The sequence below is a fragment of the Erinaceus europaeus genome, chromosome 8, assembly GCF_950295315.1.
Source record: "Erinaceus europaeus chromosome 8, mEriEur2.1, whole genome shotgun sequence".
Classification (NCBI taxonomy): Eukaryota; Metazoa; Chordata; class Mammalia; order Eulipotyphla; family Erinaceidae; genus Erinaceus; species Erinaceus europaeus.
This window is the reverse complement of record NC_080169.1, coordinates 63,743,180-63,767,652: the sequence shown is the minus strand read 5'-3', so window position 1 is coordinate 63,767,652 and position 24,473 is coordinate 63,743,180. Positions and strand designations below refer to the sequence as shown.

At 33.9% G+C, this 24,473-nt stretch overlaps 1 protein-coding gene across 7 annotated transcripts in view; it reads right to left on the bottom strand.

Annotated features, from left to right (window-relative positions):
* The window catches only part of SEMA3A (semaphorin 3A), a 535,675-nt gene that overhangs the window by 92,676 nt on the left and 418,526 nt on the right, over positions 1-24,473 (bottom strand). For all 7 annotated transcript variants that reach the window (XM_060196315.1, XM_060196317.1, XM_060196321.1 and 4 more), the window contains 2 exons: positions 16,897-16,990; positions 3,369-3,488 (listed from right to left, as the gene is read on the bottom strand). In XM_060196315.1, the coding sequence (XP_060052298.1) occupies positions 3,369-3,488; positions 16,897-16,990 (214 nt within the window). The remainder of the gene's footprint in view (positions 1-3,368; positions 3,489-16,896; positions 16,991-24,473) is intronic.

The following is a 24,473-nucleotide window of genomic DNA, read 5'->3' as shown; positions in this document are numbered from 1 at the left end:
GATTTTTCTTACTTAATTTGGAAGTGTTCCATATTCCTAATTTAAATCTTTGAAACACTAATACATAAATGCAAATTTCAGTAATCATGAAAGTGGTGAAATTTCATTAAAAGTACAGAATTTTCAATTTTAGATAACTGTTTTTGCTTTTCCATTTCTTTTAAATCAGGAACAACAATTAAAAGAGTTATAAAACAGGTTAAGTGCTTCTTACAAAATAATTAAATCAGTGCATCGATTTAAGAAATGTAAAGTAAATCCTGTGCCAAGATGAATTTAATATTGCTGAAGACCTTTCTAAAAGTACCTTTCAAGGCAATTTATTATTTTTGGCAGCACAAATGACTATGTAGTATGTGTGGATGCTTCAAAGCTCATTTATTTTATGCAAGGATGTATAAACATTATATTTCTCATTTTATTCTGGAATAGTATTGGATTTCATGGAGCTAGCGATTCACACAGTCCCTTAGTTCTATCTCAAATGTGTCAGCATCCTCCATCTTGCAGCCGTTCTGGTTTCTGCACCCTGTCAAATGGAGCCTTTGTGCTAATTTGGTAAAGTCAGTTCTCACGTTTAGTGCTGAGAGACTGATAAGTGAATTCTCAGATGAACTACACATTTACAGAGATGAAGTACAGAGCTGTGGACAATGACTGTTTTCCCACAATGTAAATTCTTCAGGCTCAGCTGTCAACATGTGAGTGTGCAGCACAAAAGCAGCTTTAACTTGATGACTTTTTTCCTGAAAGTCCATAAAACTGAAATGAATACTATGCTCTCTTTATGTTATTCTCTCTTCTAATGAGATTTTATTTCTCAAGGACAGTGAAAGCCTATATGCCCTATAAAGTTCTTAGTAGATAAAGGTATTCTCAATGAATATAAAACAAAACATTTTCCTTCTTACATGAACATTTCTGTTTGAAAATAAGACAAGAGAGAAGCAATGCTGAAAGAGGTTGTTTTCCATCTAATTTTGCTTTTATGAAAGTTCAAGTTTAATCACTGAAACTAGATAACCCAAAGTTATCCTCTGGGAAGTGGGCCTTTTGAACTTTTATAGTTGACACATAAAACTCTGTCATTATCTAAGCATTCTGAATTCTTCTTGGTGTCAGGTACTTCAGATGGTTGGTCATTCAGGTAACACTGTTCCTTCTCTAGCCTTTTGGGGTAGGTATCTGCCTCTAAGTATAAACCATTTACTTCTTCACAGTGTTAGTACTCAATAATTTAAAAAACTATGTTGCAGCCTGCATTTAAAAGGACAATTATAGGAAGTGGTATTAAAATTATTAAACGGGAGAATAGACAATGCGAGAATATAGTGGATGTGACAGGTAAATGCAAGTAAGTGACCTAAAGTGTCAGTTCACCATGTCAGGTAAATGACTTGGCACAAGAGAAGCCCAGTTTCAAGATCTGCTACCAGATGGGATGTTTTATGACACTGGAAGAAGCTGTGAAATTTTGCCTGCACTAGAACTATTACACACATGCAGATGCACATAGATACAGTTACAGGTGGTGGCTAAGAAGTGATCGTAATCCGTCTCTGGACTTGGATATGACTTAAAAGGGACTTAAAAGACTTCAGATAGGATAGAGAAGCAAGTTTTTAAATCAAGAGAAAATAATATTGGTGAAAAATGAAATCAAAACAGCAAAAGAGGAGTCAGGGTGTAGCTCAACAGGCAGAGCACATGCCTTCCATAGTAAAGCTCTGGCTTCAAATGTAACATTTCATGGGGCAGAGGGGAGCAAAGAAAATGTAGATTGTGGGGCCAGGCAGTGGTGCACGTGGTTAAACGCACATATTGTACTGCACAAGGAGCCAAGTTCAAACCTTGGTCTTCTCCTGTAGGGGGGAAGTTTCATAGGTGGTGAAGCAGGGCTGAGGTGTCTCTCTGTTTCTTTCCCTCTCCACCTCCTCCTCCCCTCTCAATTTCTTTGTCTCTATTCAATAAAAAATAAACCAAAATTAAAAAGAAGAAAATGTAGATTGTGTAAAAAAAAAAAACTCAACACAATTAAGAGTGAAGACAAAAGGGCCAAATATGGCAGTCATTGCATTCGCATGAACTCATGAAAAACAATAAGAGAAATTAATGTTATCACAGGGGAAAGAGGTGCTGACTGAGGTAATTGGAAGTATTCCTTCTATTCTTAAAAATATGGGATAGACTAGAACAAAATTGCTACATACATAACTAAGTTTCATAGTCTTAGTGAGATTAGCATTAGAACTGTTTTTTTTTTCTCTAACAAACCAATAATAGAAGTAAGTTAAGTTTAGATTTCTCAAGAAAGCAAGAAAAATAAATGCGATTCAAGTTCAAAGACAGATAATAAAGCATCTTACTGAGACTATGGACTATAAAACCACAAACATCATCTATATTAATGATGCATATAAATCCAGGAAAAAGGTTTATGCATGGGACACTAGAGACTGTTCAGCATTTGAAAACAAAAAGATTAATGGCATATGTAAGTTGAAACAAATATTTTACAGTAAAATAATCATATTTTGAGGAACAGTATGCAAAAGGTGAATGTATATATGAGTAGAAACAAATTAAATTCTACACAGAAGATGTAATGATTATTTGGTTCAAAAACTAAATGAAAATAGTATTTATTTTAGATGTATATATTATTTGTATGTTCACTTATACTATTTTTTTACATATTTGGAAGAAAAAAATACCTATATGATCAAGTAATAAAAGCCTATGTCTAAAATCCAGGGAACTAGGTTCTTTTCCTAATTTTTTTTTTTACTACTGAGTTAGGTGTCAACTTAGAGAAAATATATAACCATAATTTCCTCACTTTTAAGATGGAAGAGATGATTTTAGAAAGATCAAAGGAAATTGAATTAAATAATAGAAAAACATCTGAAATTTTGAAAGCAATTTCAATGTGTTGTTGCTTTACAAATTTCTATAAATGTCAAGTAATTTATATGATGCTCTCAAGGAAATATGAGAACTGTGAAGTGAAAAAAGACTGTTACATCCTGAGTCATGAAAGCCCTGTAAGACAAGATTGGTAAGTCATTTTATCTTTTTCCATTGCCTCTTTCCTCTTCCGTTGTTCCAGTCCAGATCTATTTCTTTCCACAGTTAACTACTGAGAAGCCTTCATTTTTGGCACAAAGCTAATATTTTCCTAGAATTTTAATCTTTCTTTTTGCTTTTCTGCTCAACTTTCTCACACCCACAATAATGAAGTCACTACTTTGAACTGAATTGCATACTCAGCCTTAAGTTATACTCGTTGTATTCTATAGGGGAAGTTCATCATTGAGTTAATGCAGTTATACATGTTACATATCTGTGTTCTTGAATACACTACATACCATTGAGCCACCTAGAATCATGTTGCTCGGTCCTTATAGGGTGGTGATGACCAAGAGTTCTGAAGATAGCAAAGTCTCGCCCCATAAAATCAGCTGCTGTTCCAGAGTACAGTTCTCCATCTGTATTAACACAAAATAAAATTATGTACAAATCCTTTAATTTAATTAAACAAAGTAAAATAAAACAAAAACAAATAAATGTTTTATGGTAAGCCATGAAAACAAGAAAACAGAATCATTTATGTCATTATATCCTATGTCTTTGTTTAAAGGGATAGTTCTTTAAAAGATCATTTACTGATTAAGCACCTGACTGCCCATTAAGTACTAACTTAACTATAAAACACGATTTAATGGACATTATTTGAGCATAAAATTTTATTCTTTACCAGTATGACCAGAGATAAACTTATAAGTGCAAACTGCAAGGCCCAGTTTTGCCTTCATTTGCTTCTGTATTTTCAAAGCTACTGCAGTTCTAATACTTTTATTTATAAGGGTAAGATATTTTTGTAAAATCACATGTGGCTTTTATTTTAATAGAAATTAAATTTCTAATATATTTCATTTTAAGTGGGATGTGGATTAGTGATGTTCTAATTCACAACAGACTAACATTTTCTTTGCCAATTATTTTCTTGCTCTTTTTTTTATTAGTGATTTAATAATGATTGACAAGATTGTGGTATAAGAAGAGGTACAATCCCATACAGTTCCCACCACCACAGTTCCACTCTCTCTGTTCAGAAACAATGATAATTTAAAGAATAAAAAGGTACATATGAGTCTCTTTAAGTGATATTATATATATGAAAAGCCCTGGGTTGAGTTCCCCAGGACTACATTGAAAATAGGTAAAGCAAAGTAAATGCTATCTTTTAATGTTTAAAATTAAAAAAAAACGTACATTGCTAAGTTAATGATTAGGAATTTGAAGGTGAAATTCAAACCAAAACCTGTTTTATCCTAAATCTCTAACACCATATCTCACCAGACAGATATATCTATATGTTAATGTTTTCTTTAAACCAGTTTGCCTCATAGTATTTTATCCAGAAGACAAAACACTGCCTGCCTACTTAAATATGAAATGACAGAGCAAAACAAATTTCTCCAAATAATCTATCATAAGTGAATTGGACAGCTTTGCCATGGGCTCAGTCCAGATTTGAGTCAAGTCCACAAGTTAAAGGAAAGCATTGGTGCTGTGGTCTCTTTCACTCTTTCTGCCTCTCTCTCTCTCTAAAAACATAATAATAATAAAATAAAATGATGAAATGTAAATGGCAAGACATATTATCTTCTTCAACATTTCAATGTGTTGAAGGGTTTAATGGATTTGAAAAAATATACGGAGAATAATGAAGTCATAAATCACACCTTAAACATACATATGACACTATTATTTCCATCTTAATATTATAAAACTAACAAACCTTCTATATATCCCTTTGGGGAAATCCTATTACTCTTATTCTCAGTCAGAAGGTTTTTATTCACACCTTTAATCTGTGCACACCAAATTACGACTTCAAATATGAATATTGGACACTGAATTTCAAACCAACAATTTGTTTTATATGTTGTGAATTAATATGTATATTAAAATAAATAGCCAAATCATATATTTTTTTCAAGAATTTAATACAAAATTTAAGTCTGACTTGTCTTCACCATATACTGGAATACTTTATCTGGATAATCGATAAAGTCATAATTTTGTCTTAAGGTTCAGAAACACTATGAATAAGGTATCGATTAGTTTAAAAGTTACTTTGAAATCCTAAGTGACAAAAATCCTCAACCTTAAACTTTATTCAATTGCTATGGAATATTATTAAGGTTGGTGCATTATATTTTTATAAATAATAAATGTATATAATTATGTTTCATCATTCAGTGATTTATATTGCTTGGTAGGCACAAAAGACAGGGGAGTAGAAAAATGTATTATGAAAAAATGTATTCTGAAATAAAAACTTGTTTAAATTTAAAAAAATTAAGAGTATTGTGAAAGCAGCTTAAAATGCCCATGCTATTCTAAAATATTTTCACTTTAAAATAACTATCATAAAACAGTTTGTATCTTCTTTATCTTGGGAAATTGAAAGTATTAAATTACTAGTTGAACTTGTTTGTCCCTCAATTATACGTGAGGTGATAAAAAATCTGAAAAGGTGAAAATAGAACAACTAGGATATTGAATTGATTAATTCCCTGTCAAAATGCATGATTCCGTATCATTACCAATAAGAAGTATAATTAAAAATGTAAGACTAAGACTGTCATTAACTAATTATTCTTTTACAAAATTTAGCTTACATTTGTGTGAATAAAATACCCAATATGGCTGTTATTTGTATACCAAAAAACTTGCTACTTGATTTAGATAGGTACATATTTCTAATTCATCTGGTTGACTGTTTTAAAACTTATACTTATTTTTTGGTGTCCACTCCCAGAGAGGAAATCAAAAGTCAATATAAAGAAAGGCAAAAGAAGATTATGTTTCTCTCTTGACAATAATAGGGAATTTATAACAAGTAAGCAGCTGTTCAGAGGAAGAGCTATTGACTCAATTTATTACTGAAAACAGAACTACATGAAATAATTAACTCATAAACAAAAGGGAGATAGTAGCTTAGACAACCAGTCATAGAAAATTATCTTCCAGCCAAGAATGCCTTTTGGAAAGACTCAGAGTGATTTTTGTGAGCTAGAAGACACCAGATGATTATGTTGACCATGAAGGTTGTAAACATATTTTTTTTATTTTTAAAATCTTTATTAATTTACTTATTTATTGGATAGAGACAGGCAGAAATCAAGAGGAATGAGAGATAGGGAGGGAGAGAGACAGATACTCACAGCCCTGCTTCACTACTTGCTAAGCTTTCCCATTGGGTTCTTGCAAACTGTAATGTGTGCTCAACTAGGTATGACACCACCCTGCTCCTGCAGTCTTACATTGTTAAGAATCAAGATCAGTAACTGCTCCATTATAGTAGTCTTTAATTTTTTTTCTGACATAGGTTCTTAATAAAAAGAACTGTGAAAGTGCATCAAACTTTTTTTTTTTTACTTTTAAAAATACAGGTAGCGGGAGTCGGGCTGTAGCACAGCGAGTTAAGCGCAGGTGGCGCAAAGCACAAGGACCGGCATAAGGATCCCGGTTCGAACCCCAGCTCCCCACCTGCAGGGGAGTTGCTTCACAGGCGGTGAAGCAGGTCTGCAGGTGTCTAACTTTCTCTCCTCCTCTCTCCATTTCTCTCTGTCCTATCCAACAACAACAACAACAACAATAATAACTACAACAATAAAACAACAAGGGCAACAAAAGGGAATAAATAAAATAAATATTAAAAAAAAAATACAGGTAGCATATACAGAATGTAGAGTACCCTGCCCCTGCACTGTCATTAAGAGGAAATACCTCAACTAAGAGTATTTAGCATACTCATGGATTTCTATCATATACTATAACTTATTATGTACAACTTTAAGAAACAAAGAAAACACAGAGTAAACCTTACGCCAGTTGTGGTCTACTGCAGCAGACCCAAGCATTCAAAGGGGGAGATACAAGAAAACATTGGGTACCCAATGCACAGTTGGTGGTGGGAATTGTTTGATGATACCTATCAATGGGAGATAAGAAATTGCACTCTTATTTGGTTTGGATTGGGAGATGCATACGGGAAAGTGGGCCCTATCCAAGGGTTCCAGGACTGGGGGAAGTAGGGGCTCTATAGTGGAGATGTGAGGTTCCTGCTGTCTTAGGGTTCAAAAAGACAATCGATAGTTAATATTACCATCACATTATTTGTTAATTGGGTTAACTTTGAAAAGTCCCTTTGTTATGGTTTGCTGTACAGTATCCAGTATCTTGTATATAGCTGTGCTATTGGATGCTTCTAACCTACTTGGTCTAGGCTTTTGAGAGAGTCCGCATATCAAATACATAGCCTATATATTAAAAAGATTCAGTTTGTCTTTTGAGAAACTTTGAGACATACAATTGATTTGCATCCGCCGATCACAACCTAACCAACGCAACGATTGCCACCTCAACATGCTTCACCTCAGACTGTATCCAGAGACTTCACGTGTGGAATGACAACCCTTCAGCTTCATTACTCGGGTGAAACCTTTCCTTTTATAGTACACACTAATTTCATCTCAGATAGTTCACTTTCTAACAAAGTCCCATAACCTAGATATACACCAGTTTCTGTGAGAGAGAGCTTATGTGCACACGTATCCATAAAATACTGCAAAATATATACCTGAAAGCAGAAGTACACTAGAGTTAGCAGTGAGTACCTCCCTAACACTTCCTCTCCACTATTCCAAGCTTGGGATCCATGATTGCTCAACAAATTGTTTGGCTTCATATGTTAACTCTCTTTTCAATCACCAGGTTCCAGATGCTACCAGGATGCTGGCCAGGCTTCCCTGGATTGAAGACCCCACCAATGTGTCCTGGAGCTCAGCTTCCCTAGAGACACACCTTACTAGGGAAAGAGAGAGGCAGACTGGGAGTATGGACCGACCAGTCAACGCCCATGTTCAGCGGGGAAGCAATTACATAAGCCAGACCTTCTACCTTCTGCAACCCTCAATGACCCTGGGTCCATGCTCCCAGAGGGCTAGAGAATAGGAAAGCTATCAGGGGAATGGGGTGGGTTATGGAAATTGGGTGGTGGGAATTGTGTGGAGTTGTACCCCTCCTACCTTATGTTTTTGTTCATTAATCCTTTCTTAAATAAAAAATTAAAAAAAAAAGAAATTGCACTCTTAAGGAAACAAAAACAAGAATGAACAAATGAGACTATATCAAATTGAAAATCTTCTACACATCAAAAGAAAACTCCATAAGGATAAGCAGGAAACAGCAAATGGGGAAAGATATTTGAAAATTACAGTTCAGATAAGTGGTTGAAATCAAATATCTATAAAGAACACACACAGTTCAACTAAAAGGAAAAGAACAGCCCAATTGAAAAAAAAATGGGCAAAAGATATGAATAGATGTTCCTCTAAAAAAGAGATATACATGGCTCACAGAAAATGCAGAAATGCTCCAATTTACTCATTAGAGAAATGCCAATTAAAAACACTGAGATTCTACCTCATGCCTATGAGAATGGGATCTCTCAATAAAACAAGAGAAGTTAAGTGTTGGAGAGGATGTGGCGAGACAGGAACACTTCTACACTACTGGTGGAAGTGCAGATTGGTGTATGAGTTATGAATAGCAATATAAAGAATCCTTAACAAATAAAAATAGAAATACCAGCAATTCCATTCCTAGGCATTTAAACAAAAAGTACATTAACACTGATTAGAAGGGATATATGCACTCCATGTTCATAATGGCTTCATTCACAGTAGAAAATCTTGGAAACAACCAAAAAGTGTCCTTCAACAGATGTCTGAATAAAAAACTTATGTGACAGGGACGGGTGGTGGTGCACCTGATTAAGCACACGTGTTACAATGCACAAAGACCCAGGTTTGAGTCATCAGTCCCTACCTGCAGGGGGAAAGCTTTGCAAGTCGTAAAGCAGTGCTGTCTCTCTGTCTCTTCCTCTCTATCCCGTTTCCCTCTTGATTTCTGGCTGTCTCTATCTAATAAATAAATAAATAAAGGTAATGAAAATTTTAAAAAAAGTTATGGGACATACTCAATGGATATTACTCAGCTAAAAAAATAATTAAAAAAAAGAAAGAAAGGAAAAGAAAGAAAAGGGGAGTCGGGCAGTAGTGCAGCAGGTTAAGCACACATGGCACAAAGCACAAGAACCAGCATAAGGATCCTGGTTCAAGCCCCTGGCTTCCCACCTGAGGGGAGTCCCTTCACAGGCGGTGAAGCAGGTCTGCAGGTGTCTGTCTTTCTCTCCTCCTCTCTGTCTTCCCCCTCCTCTCTCCATTTCTCTCTGTCCTATCCAATAATGATGACATCAACAACAACAACAACAACAATAATAACTACAACAACAATAAAAAAAGACAAGGGCAACAAAAGGGAAAATAAATAAATAAATAAATATTTTTAAAAAAGAAAGAAAAAAGTATGTCCTTTGGGATAAAGTGGATGAAACTGGAGAAGATTATGCTTAGTGAAGTAAGGATATTTCAATCACATGTGGAATATAGAGAGTTGAACATATGAAAATGAAAAAAAACAATGTCAACCTAAGACAAACACAGGACTGTGGAAGAACTATAGAGGTTATCTATGTGGGTTGGGATCTGGACAAAAAACTTTGGTGTCGGAAGTGATGAGGCAAAACAAAGACGATAGTGTACAATACTCTAAACCATTAACCCCTCACTTTAAAAGAGAAGAAAAAGGAGGAGAAGAAGTTATTGCACTCTTTTTTTGTTTGTTTCTCCTTCTTTAAGTTATTGCACTTGTTTTTGTTTGTTCTCTTTCTCCTCCTCCCCATCCCCCACCCCTTATACCTCCCACTCCTCCTCCTCCTCCTCTTCCTGCACACTTTCAGTGTTATTGTTGCTGCCTGTTACCTGCACTATGAATCCAGTGCCCCTGGAGGCCATTTTTCCCATTTTGTTGCCCTTGTTGTAGTTGTTATTGTTGTTATAGCCATTGTTGTTGTTGGATAGGACAGAAAGAAATGGAGAGGGGAGGGGAAGACAGAGAGGGGGAGAGAAAGATTGACATCTGCAGACCTGCTTCACCACCTGTGAAGTGGCCTCCTGCAGGTGGGGAGCCAGGGGCTGGAACAGGGATCCTTACTCTGGTCTGTGTGCTTTGCGCCACTTACGCTTAACCCGCTGCACTACTTCCCAGCCCCTGTTATTGCACTCTTGTGACAACTGTCTTGTCAATCAATATTTTGACTGTTAAAATGATTTGGGAAAAATACAATATCAACTTTCAATATTGAGCATACTTATGAATTTGCACCACATATTAAAGACTTAGGCATATCTCTCTGTACTTCTGCAATAGTTAATTATATATAAGACAAAAGGATCAACTGAAAATGCATTTTATAGTATCTAAGTAATTTATGTTGTTGTCAAAGTCTATATTTACTCTTGGGCAGAGTGCTAATTTGTCAGTGTTTAGCCCTAAATAAAAGTCTTAAAAATCTGAAGTTGGGAGCCAGGTGGTAGTGCCCTGGGTTAAGCGCACGTGGCACAAAGTGCAAGGACAGGAGTAAGGATCCCGGTTTAAGACCCCAGCTCCCCACCTGCAGGAAAGTCGTTTCACAGGCAGGAAGCAGGTCTGCAGGTATCTTTCTCTCCCCTTTTCTGTCTTCCCTTCCTCTCTCCATTTCTCTCTGTCCTATCGAACAACGACAACATCAATAACTACAACTAAAAAAAAACAAAACAAGGGCAACAAAAGGGAATAAATAAATATTTTTAAAAAATGAAGTTATCTTAGTCTACAATAACTCAAATGACAGTATAAAATAATAATATATTAAGGTTTTCTATATTTACTTATAAATATATTTATTAAGCTATAAGTGAAACAAAACTTAATTATTCCAATATTATAAAATTTATGCTATATCATACTCAAGGAAATATATACATATGCAAAAAGTGGCTGTAGATACTCTTTTTATTGTTGTAGTTATTGTTGTTGTCGTTAGGACAGAGAGAAATGGAGAGAGGAGGGGAAGACAGAGAGGGGGAGAGAAAGACAGACACCTGCAGACCTGCTTCACCACCTGTGAAGTGACCCCCTGCAGGTGGGGTATAGGTACTCTTTTAAAAGTGTATATAAGCATCTAACAAAATGACATATGTCGTTTGATACCTCAAAAATAATCTCAGCAATTTGGACAAAAACTAATTATTGCTGAGAGACTGAAACAAACATCTTAAAAATGTAAAAGTACAAGGCTTTATTTGAGTATACAGTCATTCTTTCTTAACTGTGAGCTTTTGTAACTGTCCCTAAAGACAATATTTTTAAAAGTTTAGTGCAATGAACTATTTTTCCATTGTGGCTGCATTACTTTAGAAGCATATATCAAAAATTAAAGTCCACATGTACTCTGAACTATCTGTTCACAGCTCAAAAAGAATTAAAATTGTGAGTTAGACTGGTTAATGTATTGGATTACAATTCCAAAAGCGGGTGTGGTGAAGAAACACAGAATAAAAGAAAAAAAATTCCTGATGAAATCACAGCATTACTAACACGGGTAAAGTGTGACATGATGTGAGTATAATTCAAACAAATCTAAAGACCAAGTCATTATGTCGTTAACACCTTAAGTAAATTCAACTGAGAGAAACAGATTAATTACTAACAGTGTGAGTAAAAAGAAATATATGTCTCTTTCTTACACACACAGATGGGGAGAGATAGCTTGCATAAAATCCGTTCCCTAAGATTGAAATGAAGCATTATGGCAATAATTTTACATTTTCATATTGACTGAGCACCTTCTCACCTTCTCTATACCAAGAAATGATGACTTCATTACTATTGTTGACTTTTTTTTTGCCACCCAGCTTATGACTAAGGCTCAGTCTTGAACCTGTCCATTATTACCGGCAATCTTTTTTCTTTGAACTTCCATTAATTTTTTCTTTAATAGGTGATGTGAGATAGAGAAATACAGAGGAAGAGAGATTTAGAGAGGAAAGATTCTCATCCAATGCTCCAATGCTCCAGTGGTCAGGAAACTTTCCCACAGCAGATGGGGAATGTACTGTTTGTGTCTACCAGGTGAACCAGCACCTGACCACATACCATAACATCTTAAAACTAATAATTGTGGAGCTAGGTGGTGGTGCAAAGGGTTGAGCATACACATCACCATGAGCAAAGACCAGATTCAAGTCCCCAATCCCCATCTGCAGGGAGAAAGTTTCACCAAAGATGAAGGAGAGCTGCAGTACTAAACCTCTCCCTCTTCATTCATTCTTTCTTTCTTTCTCCCCTCAGTTTTCTTATGTCCTGCTAGATAAGCAAATAAACATAAAAAATAATAGTTGAAAAATTAATTCATACATATCATAATGTACCAAATAAGAAATGTGAAATTTGGGGCCAGGTGGTGGCACACCTGGTTGAGAGCACATGTTACAATGCCCAAGGACTCAGGTTCAAGCCCCCTTCCCCCACCAGCAGGGGGAAAGCTTCACGAGTGGTCAAGCAGTGCTGTAGGTGTCTCTCTGTCTCTCTCCCTATCACCCCCCTCCCTCTTAAATTATGGCTATCTCTACTCAGTAAATAAAGATAATAAAAAAATTAAAAATGGAAGAAATATGAAATCGCTAGCTACCAAATATTCCCAGTCTTCATATAGGCTAACTACTGTTTCCTTTCTATGTCTTCATATATTCCAGTAATATGTATGCATCCAAGTAATAGTTGCACTGTTACTTATTTTTCACAACATAATGACTCAGTTTTCAGTATGATAGTCTTTCACTTCTTTTGTTAGGTTTATTCCTAGTTACTTTATTGTTTTTGCTACTATAGTGAATGGAACTGCTGTCAGGATATCTTCTTTTGACATAGTGTTTGTATAAAGAAACAGCATCAACTTTTGTATGTTAATTTTGTAGCTGACAATTTACTTTATCTACAAATAGTATCCAGAAGTTTCCTACTGGATTCTTTAGGGTTTTCTATGTATACTATTATATTTGCATATAACTCAGTAATTCCTCTCCAGGGGATATTTCCTAAGGAAACAAACACAGCCATCCAAAAATATCTGTGTATATCTGTGTTCACAGCTACACAGTTTATAATAGAGAAAACCTGGAAAGGTGTCCAACAACAGATAAATGGCTGGGAAAGTTGTGGTATATATTCACACAATGGAATACTACTCACTATGAAGAATGATGAATTCACCTTCTTCCCCTCATCTTGGATGGTGCTTAAAGAAATCATGTTAAGCTATATAAGCCAGAAAGAGAAGGATGAATATGGTATGATCTTACTCATAAACAGAAGTTGAGAAGTAAGAATAGAAGAGGAAACACAAAGCAGAACTTGGGAGGCTTTAGGTCCTGGTTCAGGGCGATGGAGGAGGACCTAGAATGGTGGTTATACTGTTCTGTAGAAAACTGAGAATTCCACACATGTACCAACAACTGTATTTCCTGTTTACTGTAAAAAATTAATCCTCCAAATAAAATTTTAAATGGGGAGAAAATATGGATAGAATATTTACCAAAGAAGGTACCAATATAAATGAAAGAAATGCTCAAATTGGTTAATGATCAGAGAAGTGCAAATAAAATAATAAAACACTTCAGACCTATGAGAAAATAGAAAGGACAGGGACAACAAATGTTGACAAGAATTTGGAGGGAAATGAAATCTTCTGCTCTGCTGGTGAGAATGGAAACTGGTCCTAGCTCTATGGAAGATAGTCTGAAGATTCCTCAGCACATTGGTTATAGTCCTAGCTGATGATCAGGCAATCCCTCTCCTAGGGATCAAACCAGGGGCCTCCTGTATGGAAGTCTTGTGCTCTACTGCTGAGCAACTTTCCAAACCAAGCTTTCTTTTTTAATGCAGGAAAAGAGAAAATAACAAGAAAAACTGAATCTATGGGATATAATATGCTATAATAATAAAAATCTTTAGGATAATAATAAAAGAAGTCAAAAACATCAATAAAATAAATTATATCTGCTGAATTAAAATAGTTTGCAAATATTTTGAGGGGTTTTGACAAGTGTAGAGTAAATGATTTGTTCCTTTTCTGAATCTTGCTATTCAAAGTTACAGAATGGTGTTCTTTAGGAAATTAATTTACATTGCTTTGAATAATCTTTCTTATCACTAAATATTAAATACTTCTGGAATATATTACTTTAATTACACTGGTATATTAAATATAAGTTTCCACTTTAATGCTAGTTTTCTGAAATGACTAGTGTTCTTTTTTTAGTTTTAGTCACATGTTCTCTTCTAGATTGTCAGAACTTCCCTTAGTCTCTTTTCTTTCCACAAAACTATCTTTCTTTCTTAAAGTTTGAATATAAAACCAAAACTGTTGAGTTTCATATTCTTTGTGGACATTGTGAGGTTGCATACCATATGAACTGTGTAATACTTACTTGTCATCATCCATTCTCAGTGGAATATTAAAATAAATAATCAAGCAAATCCCTGCTGAGAAACATACCACAAATTAAAGCTGCTCTAGGCACAATATTACATACTGCTTTTTTTTTTTTAGTAATATCTATCTTTTTTCAGTGTGCAATTTTAGTAAATGTAGGCTGCAAGTCAGAACAAGGTAGAACTCCTCCTCTTTGTTTAAGACAACTTTAAATTTTTTTCTTAAGAAAGTCATCCACATGTAATCACTAGGCCATTCTTTAATAGGAAAATTATGTATGCTAAATTTGCTGCATTCCTTCAGGTTTTAAACTTCTGTTAAAGTGTTCCATAAATGGATCAAATGGACTGAAATTGTCTATATTTCAAAGTTAATAAAGGAGCAAATTCATGCTTGAATTGTTTTATTCTAATTAGAGAGGGGATCAAAGAAATGGTGATAAACACTAAAGAATACAGACAAAAAATTCTGTATAGTAAATTATGCAGTCAGTAAGATTAAAGATTTAATTTATTATGTAGAAAAAGCTCCTTTAACAGAAAGAAAAAGTCATGCCAAATTTTTTAAATTAATGGCATTAGATAATAATGAATATTTTTAGAATAGATTATTCAAAATTTGCTAAAATTTTATTCTTGCTAAATTAATCTCTCATGTTATCAAATAATTACTTTCTATGTTTTATAGAAAAGGAAACATAATTTTGAGATTTTGATATAGTTATATAAGAAAATATAATCAGAGACTGGGACATGACCTAAGATATTTTGATTTTATATAGTTAATGTGCTTAGAAGTTAAAAGGCCATTGAATGATATCAATTTCTGTTATTATCTAATCCTAATCCAATGGTAGATACACAGACTTTTTTTTTTAGTCTCTCAATAAAGATTAACAGTTTTATTTACCCACTTCTACCTTCCTTCTAATCTTTAAACCATGAGTAAGCATTCACCTCCCATCTATAATGTTGAGGTAAAGAGTAAAGAAAAATAGACAGGGATATGATTAAAGAAAAAGATTAGAGGAACAAAATACATGTTTCTGTCTGATTAAATCTAAAAAATAAATGATGAGGTTTGGTTATAGTGTGCTGCTTTTCTATGTGCACAGCTCAAGTTCCCAGTCACCAAATGTGAGCAGTACACAAAGAGGAAGCTTCACAAACAGTTAAGTAGTACTTAATTGTATTTCTCCTCTCCCTGTTTCTTCCACTATTTGAACAATAAAGAGTACTCCAGATCCACTCCTGGTGCATATATATGTTGTGCATCTGACAATGAGTTATATTCAAAATATACAGATAACTCATAAACCCAACAACAACAAAACAGAATTTAAAAAATGAAAATGGGAGAATATCTGGATAGACATTTCATAAAATACACTGATGGTCAACAGTGACAGAACTGTTACTATTTATTACAAATTAAAACTATGATTTATCACCTCATGCCTTATGACCACCAACAAAAAATGTCAGATCCAAAATGTGCTGGTCAAGATGTGGAAAAAGGGAAAAACACACATACTATCAGTGGGGATAAAAAGTGGTCCATTTTAAATGGAAAGCAATTTGGAGACTTATGAAAACATCAAAAATAAAATCATCACATGATCTAACAATTCTATTCCTGTGTATTTACCTGTAGAACACACACACACACACACACACACACACACACACACACACACACACACTCACTCACACATACACAACACACAGCCCAAAGAGACACATGTACAACTATGTTGATTGCATTGAAATTTATAATAGCCTGGATAAGAATGGAAACAATATAAATGTCTGAAGACAGATGACTACATAAAGAAGATGTGACATATATACACAATGAAATATTACTCATTTAATAAGGAAAGATGAATTCTTTCCATTGGATGGGACTGGAAGGAGTCATACTGACAAAATAAGACAGGAGAGTAAATATAAAAAGCATATAATTTTACTTAGATATAGGATATAAGGAAACAAAGTAAAAGAAGAGAAGTTAAATCAAAACAAACCCTTGAATTCTGACTGCAGAATTCAGCTTACCCATGGGGTAGGAGGAAGAGAATCAGAGTAGGATACCAAGTGGACTGTGGCAGAAAGATACATCGATGAGGGAGTAACGTAGATCTGAAGAAGTGTGAAATTGTATATCTAATGAATACACAGTATTATGCACTAACATTAGCTAATTTTTTTTAATATTACTAAAAATAAAAACCAATAATTTTTATTAGAATCATATAGTAGTACAATAATCAAAGCAGCATCTAGTTTTTTTTTATTCTCCAAATATTTTAAAATACCTCAATTGCCAATGCTATTAAAATAGGTAATGGTTTGTGATGGAAAAATCTAGACATATAAAATTAACAATAAATCTAGTTATTGTCTGTATAAAAATCACTGTTTAATTGATTATTGACTACACACCTACTAAAAGAGATGCTGTCAGCAGTTTAGGGTCATATGGACTCTTCCCACGGCCATTTTCAAAATGAGAGTCTTCCAATCTAAAAATGTTGTCCTGCAGATAAGAAAGAGAAGGATTGAATTTATTTATACCATGATTTTTTAGCATGCTAATTAATTATAGAGAGGTTGAATACTCATGTTCTCCATCTTGGGATATTAATATATTTTTAAACTTTAGAAATGGAAAAATAACTAACTAAAAACTTAGTTATTACAAATAAATACCAATTTAGCTTTGTGACACTTAATAACACTTTCTATGTAAGTAATAAGTATACATAAAAGAACTCTCAGTAACTAGATGATCATAACTGTAGAGTGATAATTTCTTCACGTACGTATATCAAGACCTAACTAAATAGCTCTTAAATGAAATATTTTCAAAATTAAATAAAATGTCCTTTTTTTTCCTTTCCTATATATAAAAAAAAAGCTATCCTATACTAGACACTTAGAGTAAAATACAGCCTTTCATTTTCCAAGAAGAAATGCAAAATAGCCATCGCAGTTACTTTCACCATGCATTCCTACCACTATGCTAAGAAATTTTTCCTCAAAAAATTAAATTTAAATTTTTTAAACTATTCACATTAAAAGGTGGAATGTATGTGAGACTACCCTTATCATCACCTAAGTAGGCAATGCCAGACTATGTTAGGAGAGGTGTGTTTAAGAAGTACTATCATTAAAACAACAAGTATAAAGATAATGCTTGCTTTTATCAAGGATGTATGTTCAGCTGTGACTCCTGGACTTAGAAACTGTAGGAAACAGTTGCGTGCATATAGAAATATGCATGAGTCCTGATGGAGAAAGTATGCCATAGAGCACAAGGTAACTCATGACTGAGACTTGTGCTCTGAAAATGTGTAGCTACAGAAATGGCTAAGTGACATCAGAGTAGACTACAGCATAGTCTTGAATATTCATTTTAGAAACAGCTGCTTTGGGATTTAATTAGATCAGAATATGGATGTCCTTTCCAGTAGCACATTAACTTGTCTTAAGACTGAATGAAATAGCTTTTTTGGCATTTCTTCTACTATTCACCTAAAAGTATTTCTTTCTCTTGGAATAAAAAGTGGTGTTCATTTTACGGAGAATAAGAACCACTTTAACATTTAATATTTCTGATGGAGCTAATGGCAGTGTTTCAAATTATGACTCTGAGAACTCATTTAAGTTAGGGAGGAAAAGTGAAAAAGGAAGCAATCCAAAAGTGTTCTCCTTTTTTATTACAGTGAGTGACAATTACTGATTCTGTTATCTCCTACATTGATCCTGCATTGAGCCATTAGCCAGTTTCTAGCAATGATATTTCTTTAGCTGAGCTCCAAAGTTTACACTGTGCAATAATGGATAAGCTTTCTCAGAATTGTGTTAGGTTGTATTAGAAAGGACAATGAGTCAGGAGTCAGGCTCAGATAGGCAAAAGATTAACTCTGTTTTTTGTTTTGTTTTGTTTTGTTTCTGGGTCACTGTATAATACTGTTTCCAAACCTCTGCTTCTTAAAAATCAGTGTTGATAAAGATATTTAACTTTACAGATTTATTATGACAATGAAAATTAATTTTACCTTATTAAGATTGCTCATATTACCACCAAAAATAAAGAATATGAACACTTAATGCATTAACATTTTGTAAACTTTACTAGTATAAATTGAAACAAAAAAATAGTCACTGAATTACAAATTCATTTACCAACAATTTTGCAAGAATTTGAATATTAAACAAACTTATTTTCATATATTAAGCAAAAAAGCATAATAGAAGAAGAACTTATTAACAAAATATTTAGATACATTTTGATAAAAGCTAAATAGTAATCAAAAGGAAATTTGGTCAGTAAAGACAGTTAAACTACTGATTCAAATCATAGAAACTAAAATTAAATTTTAAAAAATATTTTGCTGTAATGAGAGAGATGATATGAGAAGAGCAAGAGAAGAACGAGAGAAAGAGAGAGAGAGAGACAGAGACAGAGAAAGAGAGAGAGAGAAACCAGATTCAGCTCTGGTTTATGGTGGTGCTGTGGATTCAACCTGAGACCTCAGATTCTCAGGCATGAGAACATTTTGCATAACCATTATGCTATCTTCTCAGTCCTCAATTAAAATTTTATGTCCTCTTAAGACATTTTACAATACTGACAAGAATAGGACCTAACTCTCAAAGTGCATGTCTCTTAATGACTGGAATCTTGAAGAAGTTAATAAAACAAAGTCAAGGTAGATAAAAAGTGCTTCTAAATTCATGTTTAATATTTGATTTACAACTAAAGGATTAGACTTCATAGGAAGAGAGGTTAAGCACATCAGTTACGGTTCAAGTGAAGATGTAAAACTATCCTTTTGCATGGTGTTGGATAAAATGTTCAAAGCTGTACTTTTTTCTTTTTTCTCCTTTTGTTTTCCCTTAAATGCGTCTTTTACCCAGATTTCTAGATTTCTACCACATAATTCTTTATTCCTCTGTGGTTCTACAGAAAGGTAAGTATTGAATTTCATTTCCTGCCTAGTAAAAGGGGAGCATAGAATGATTTGATTTCTTAATAGGAAATTAAAAGACATCTTTTACACAAAAATGTGTGTAGTATAAATTAATATCCATTAAGCACAGTTGTGTATTCCAAGGATGTTGCAATTATACAGAAATGGGTGTTGTCCCTGATCCTGCCTTTTATTAGCTCAGAGCCTTAGGCAATCCATAAACCTTCTGAGATTGAGATTCCTCATCTGCTAAAGAAGAATTAGAAAAATACCAGGGTTAATTAAAAAAACTTTATAAAAAATAGTTCTCATAAAGTGATAAAAATATTAATTTCCTCTTTTATTGCTTTTTGATGCCTCAATAAAGTATATATTTTTTGCTAGATCAATTGACACCTATACCTTTTGTTCCTCATTGGAATCGACAGTTTATATTTTCATCAGCAAAAATTAGGACAGACATTTAAAATATACGTAAATACTTTGGACTCCCAATGCATTATGAACTGCTATTTCCTTTAGCTATATTCAAGTTTAGTTCAAAGGTTTTTCTGAAACAGTACTACTTAGTGTACTCAAGATCTGTGAAACAAAAGAATACTATTAACAATTAAGAAACAAGAATACTGGTATTTCAGTTATCTGGAGATTATAATTAATTATTAGATATGTGAAAGCAGCAATGTTTTTAAAATCTGTTAATGTAATTGTATAATGTAATTCTACGTTGTAACATCTAGCATAATATATACATAACTATCTAAATATATTTAGAAGGTCTTTTGAGATCTGAATGTTATACAATGAATTTCTGTTTTAATAGTGTTAAATCAGATTGAATATGCAAATAACAAGGATAAGATCCCAAGAACCATGTGTACAATTCAACTTGATTGCTTTTTTGCCTTACATGAGCTGAAACAGTTTTTTCATTTGGGAAAAAATATGAAAAATAATCTAGCTGCAGGGATTCTAATAGCTTTAACAGATAGTATGAACATATCATATGTTATTGTACCATATTTTATTATATGATTGCATCAGTTTTCAGCAACTATATTTAGCTTTCAAGACCACTCTTTCCTCTTTGTCTTCTGGATTTCCTGAATATTATTAGTCTGTGGTGAGGTAAGGCACTAAAGGTAATAATAACTGTGTTAATGTCTAATCCAAAGTCTTATAAATTATAAACCTTTGGTGACATCATGGCAATAAATTTCCTCAATCTTAATACTTTCCAAGTCATAAATTTGGGTAACAGAGTTGCAATTTTAGTTGTTTTATTTAATTATTAAAACATAATTTGTGTTTGTAATAATAAAAATGCTACATTTTTATGCTAGAATAACCATTTTGGCTATAACATTGTTTAAAATCATATTTTTCTCAAATTTCTCTTTCTTCCTGAGTTTACAACATGTACCCACAAACCAATGATATGAATTATAAAGTATCCTTCATCATACGATGTTTTTTCTCATCTTTGAAATTTCTTTCTTCTCCCTATCACCCCTTACTTTCAATTCTCAACTCCAGGTTAAACCTTCTTAAAGAGTAAATAACAAAGTCACTTGCAAAGAGAAGTCATCAAAGAATGCTGAGGTATAATTTATTAGTTTCTTTTATACACAGCCTGATTAACAAAAGTATATAGGCAATGACTATAAGAGGTTAGGCTACTAACTTTAGCAAGGAAAGGGTGTAATTGGATCTCACAGGAAATATTGTGGCATATTGTACTTTGCCCATAGGAAATCATTTTGTGGATCAAATTCATCTGGACTTGTCTTTTCTAGATCTATGTTGTGCAATAATATAGCTATGAAGTACATATGGTTAATTAGCTAAAATTAAAAATTCTATTCCTCAATTACTCAAGTCCTTGACAGTCATATGATGTATGTGAGTATAATACAGTATCAACAGGTATTGGAGAGTATGTGGTGGGGGGGAAAGAACACTTTTGTATTGTTGGCTAGGATGTAAACTGGTTCAACCCCTTGTTAAACAGTACAAGAACTCTCAGAACACTAAAAAGTGACCTATAGTATGGCCTAGCAATTTCTCTCCAGCACATTTACCCAAAGTAAACAAAAACTATCAGAAGAGATTTATGTTCATGTCAGCACAATTTGTAATAGCCAAAACATAGAAGCAACCCAGATATTCAATGACAGATAAGTGGCTAAAAAATAATGGTATATACATATGATAGAGAATTATTCAAATGTTAAAATTACATATATATATATATATATATATATATATATATATATATATATATATATTCACAGGCCCTTCGGAATATAACTAAAATATGCCTACTAACTATCTACAAAATGGAGACACCCTCCCCCACATACACACACACAACCCTTTATCTGCACTAGTCCAGCCTTTAGGTTCATGATTAGTCAACAATTAGTTTGACTTTATATGTTAACTCTCTTTTCAGCCACCACGTTCCAGATGCTAGCATGATGCCAAACAGACTTCCATGGACACACAACCCCACCAATGTGTCCTGGAGCTCTGACTCCCCAGAACCTTGCCCCACTAGGGAAAGAGAGAGACAGGCTGGGAGTATGGATCGACCTGTCAATGCCCATGTTCAGCAGTGAAGCAATTACAGAAGCCGGACCTTCCACCTTCTGCATTCCACAATGACCTTGGGTCCATAGTCCCAGAGGGTCAAAGAACAGGAAAGCCATCAAGGGAGGGAATGGGATACGGAGTTCTGGTGGTGGGAATTGTGTGGAGTTGTATCCCTCTTATCCTATGATTTTGTAAATAAAAATAAATAAATATGCATCTGTTAAAGAGCTAACAGAGAATTCTTTCTAAATCTTAATGATTAGATATAAATACTAAACTTACTGTAAAGTATAGATAAGAATAAATAATGAAACAGTAAGGCATAAAAATTATGAAGCCATATACTTTGCAATATCTTGGATGGGACTTGAAGACATTATGTTAAGTGAGGTAAGCTAAAATGATGGTAAGTACCAATTGATATGACTTACAAGTGTGACTTAATAAGTAGGGATAGGGAAGGCAAACACAAAGTCAGACATGGACTAGGCATGGATTTTACATCAAAGCAAAGGACTGTAGAGGATGAGAGGGCGGGAAGAGCAGAAAAGAACTGTGGGTACACATGTGTCAACAACTCCACTGTAAGCCATTAAATCCCTCAATAATTTTTTTAAAAAAAACATTAACAGAAAACAAATGATTCCTATAAAGATGAGAACTGAGCAGAATCTTTGCCCAAGAATGCACATAAATAGCCAACAAACACATGAAAAATTTTCTACATCACTTAGTATAAGGAAAATGAAAATCAAGACAACAATGAAATACCAATTCCCTCTGTAACAATGGCATAGCAAAGAGATCAAAAACAAATGTTGGTCAGGATTGAAGAAAAGGGGCGCTGACACATTTTCTAGGAATATAAGTTTATTCAACATCTATGGAACATAGCACAGAGATTTCTCAAAAAATAAAATAAAGGGAGTCTGTGGCGCAAAGCACAAGAACTGGCTGAAGAATCCTGGTTCGAGCCCCAGCTCCCCACCTGCAGGGGGTCGCTTCACAGGCAGAGAAGCAGGTCTGCAGGGGTTTGTCTTTCTCTCCCCCTCTCTGTCTTCCCCTCTTCTCTCCATTTCTCTTTGTCCTATCCAACAATGACGACATCAATAATAAACACAACAACAATAAAAAACAAGAGCAACAAAAGGGAAGATAAATAATAATAAAATAAAAGTAGATTAATTTATGCATGACAATAGATGTGAGGCTAGAAAGAGGGTGGGAGGGTCTGTAGTGGAAGGAGACTAGTACTTTGTGAGGCTGAGATGTAGTTTATTTTTAAAGAGGTGTGAATTGTAACCCTAAAATATAATAGTTTTGTAAAACAATGTTACCTCGGGGGTCAGGTGGTGGCACCCCTGGGTAACTGCACACATTACAGGACCAAGATTCAACACCTTCCGGGGGAAAGCTTCACAAGTGGTGAAGCTGTGCTGCAGCTCTCTCTCTCTTTCTCGCAAGCGCTTGTACACTGATCAGGTCTGGATTTGAGTGGTGCAGGGGATTGAATCTGGAACTTCAGAACCTCAGGCAGGCATGAGAATCTGTTTGCATAACCATTATACTATCTACCGTTTTCTCCCTCTCCCTCTGCCCCCTACTTCTCCCTCTCTCTCTCCTTCTCTCTGTCTCCCTACCCCTCTCAAGTTCTTTTTTTTTTGTCTCTAATAGTAAAAATAAAACCTACCTAAAAATTTAAAAGATATCATTTTATTGTTAATACTGCTTTCTATGAAAATACTCTGCAGAATTTTAAGGATTAAATGAGATAAAACATAGAGTAAAGGAGAAAAGAATATGTAAAACATAGAGACTTAAATTAATACGATAAAGAGAGACCAGAGTAGCACTCTGGTATACATGATGTATTAAATAACATAATATATATATATATATATATATATATATATACATTATATATATACTCTTCACAAACTTCACAGTGTCTGATGGACAGTAATGTTAAGTTCTCTGCTTTACTGATAGAGTCATCTGTACTGGCTTCACTTGATTGTAATCACATATGCATTACTAAAGGTACTTATTGCTTGACAGCAGGTTGACTTCTGGTACTATCTGTTAAAACAACACATATAATCTATTACCAAGTGTTCTCTCAGAAGTGCTTTGCAGGTATTTACTTCTTATGCTGAGGAAGATAAAAAAAAAGTTACTTTAGTTCACACAGCTTGTATACAGCATGCCAAGGTATATTTTTCTACATATTTATGTAGAACCAAAAATGAGGGACTATTAAAACTTATTTTTAATATTTGATTGGCAAAACTATAATCCTTTATAAATATACAAAATTTAAAATGCACTTTGTAAAAATTCACTTAATTCAGTTTTGCATTCCATATAGTTCATGCGTAAATCAGAATGTGAAATAATCTTAATTGACCAAGACAAAACACTATATTTAATTACTTATCACATTATATT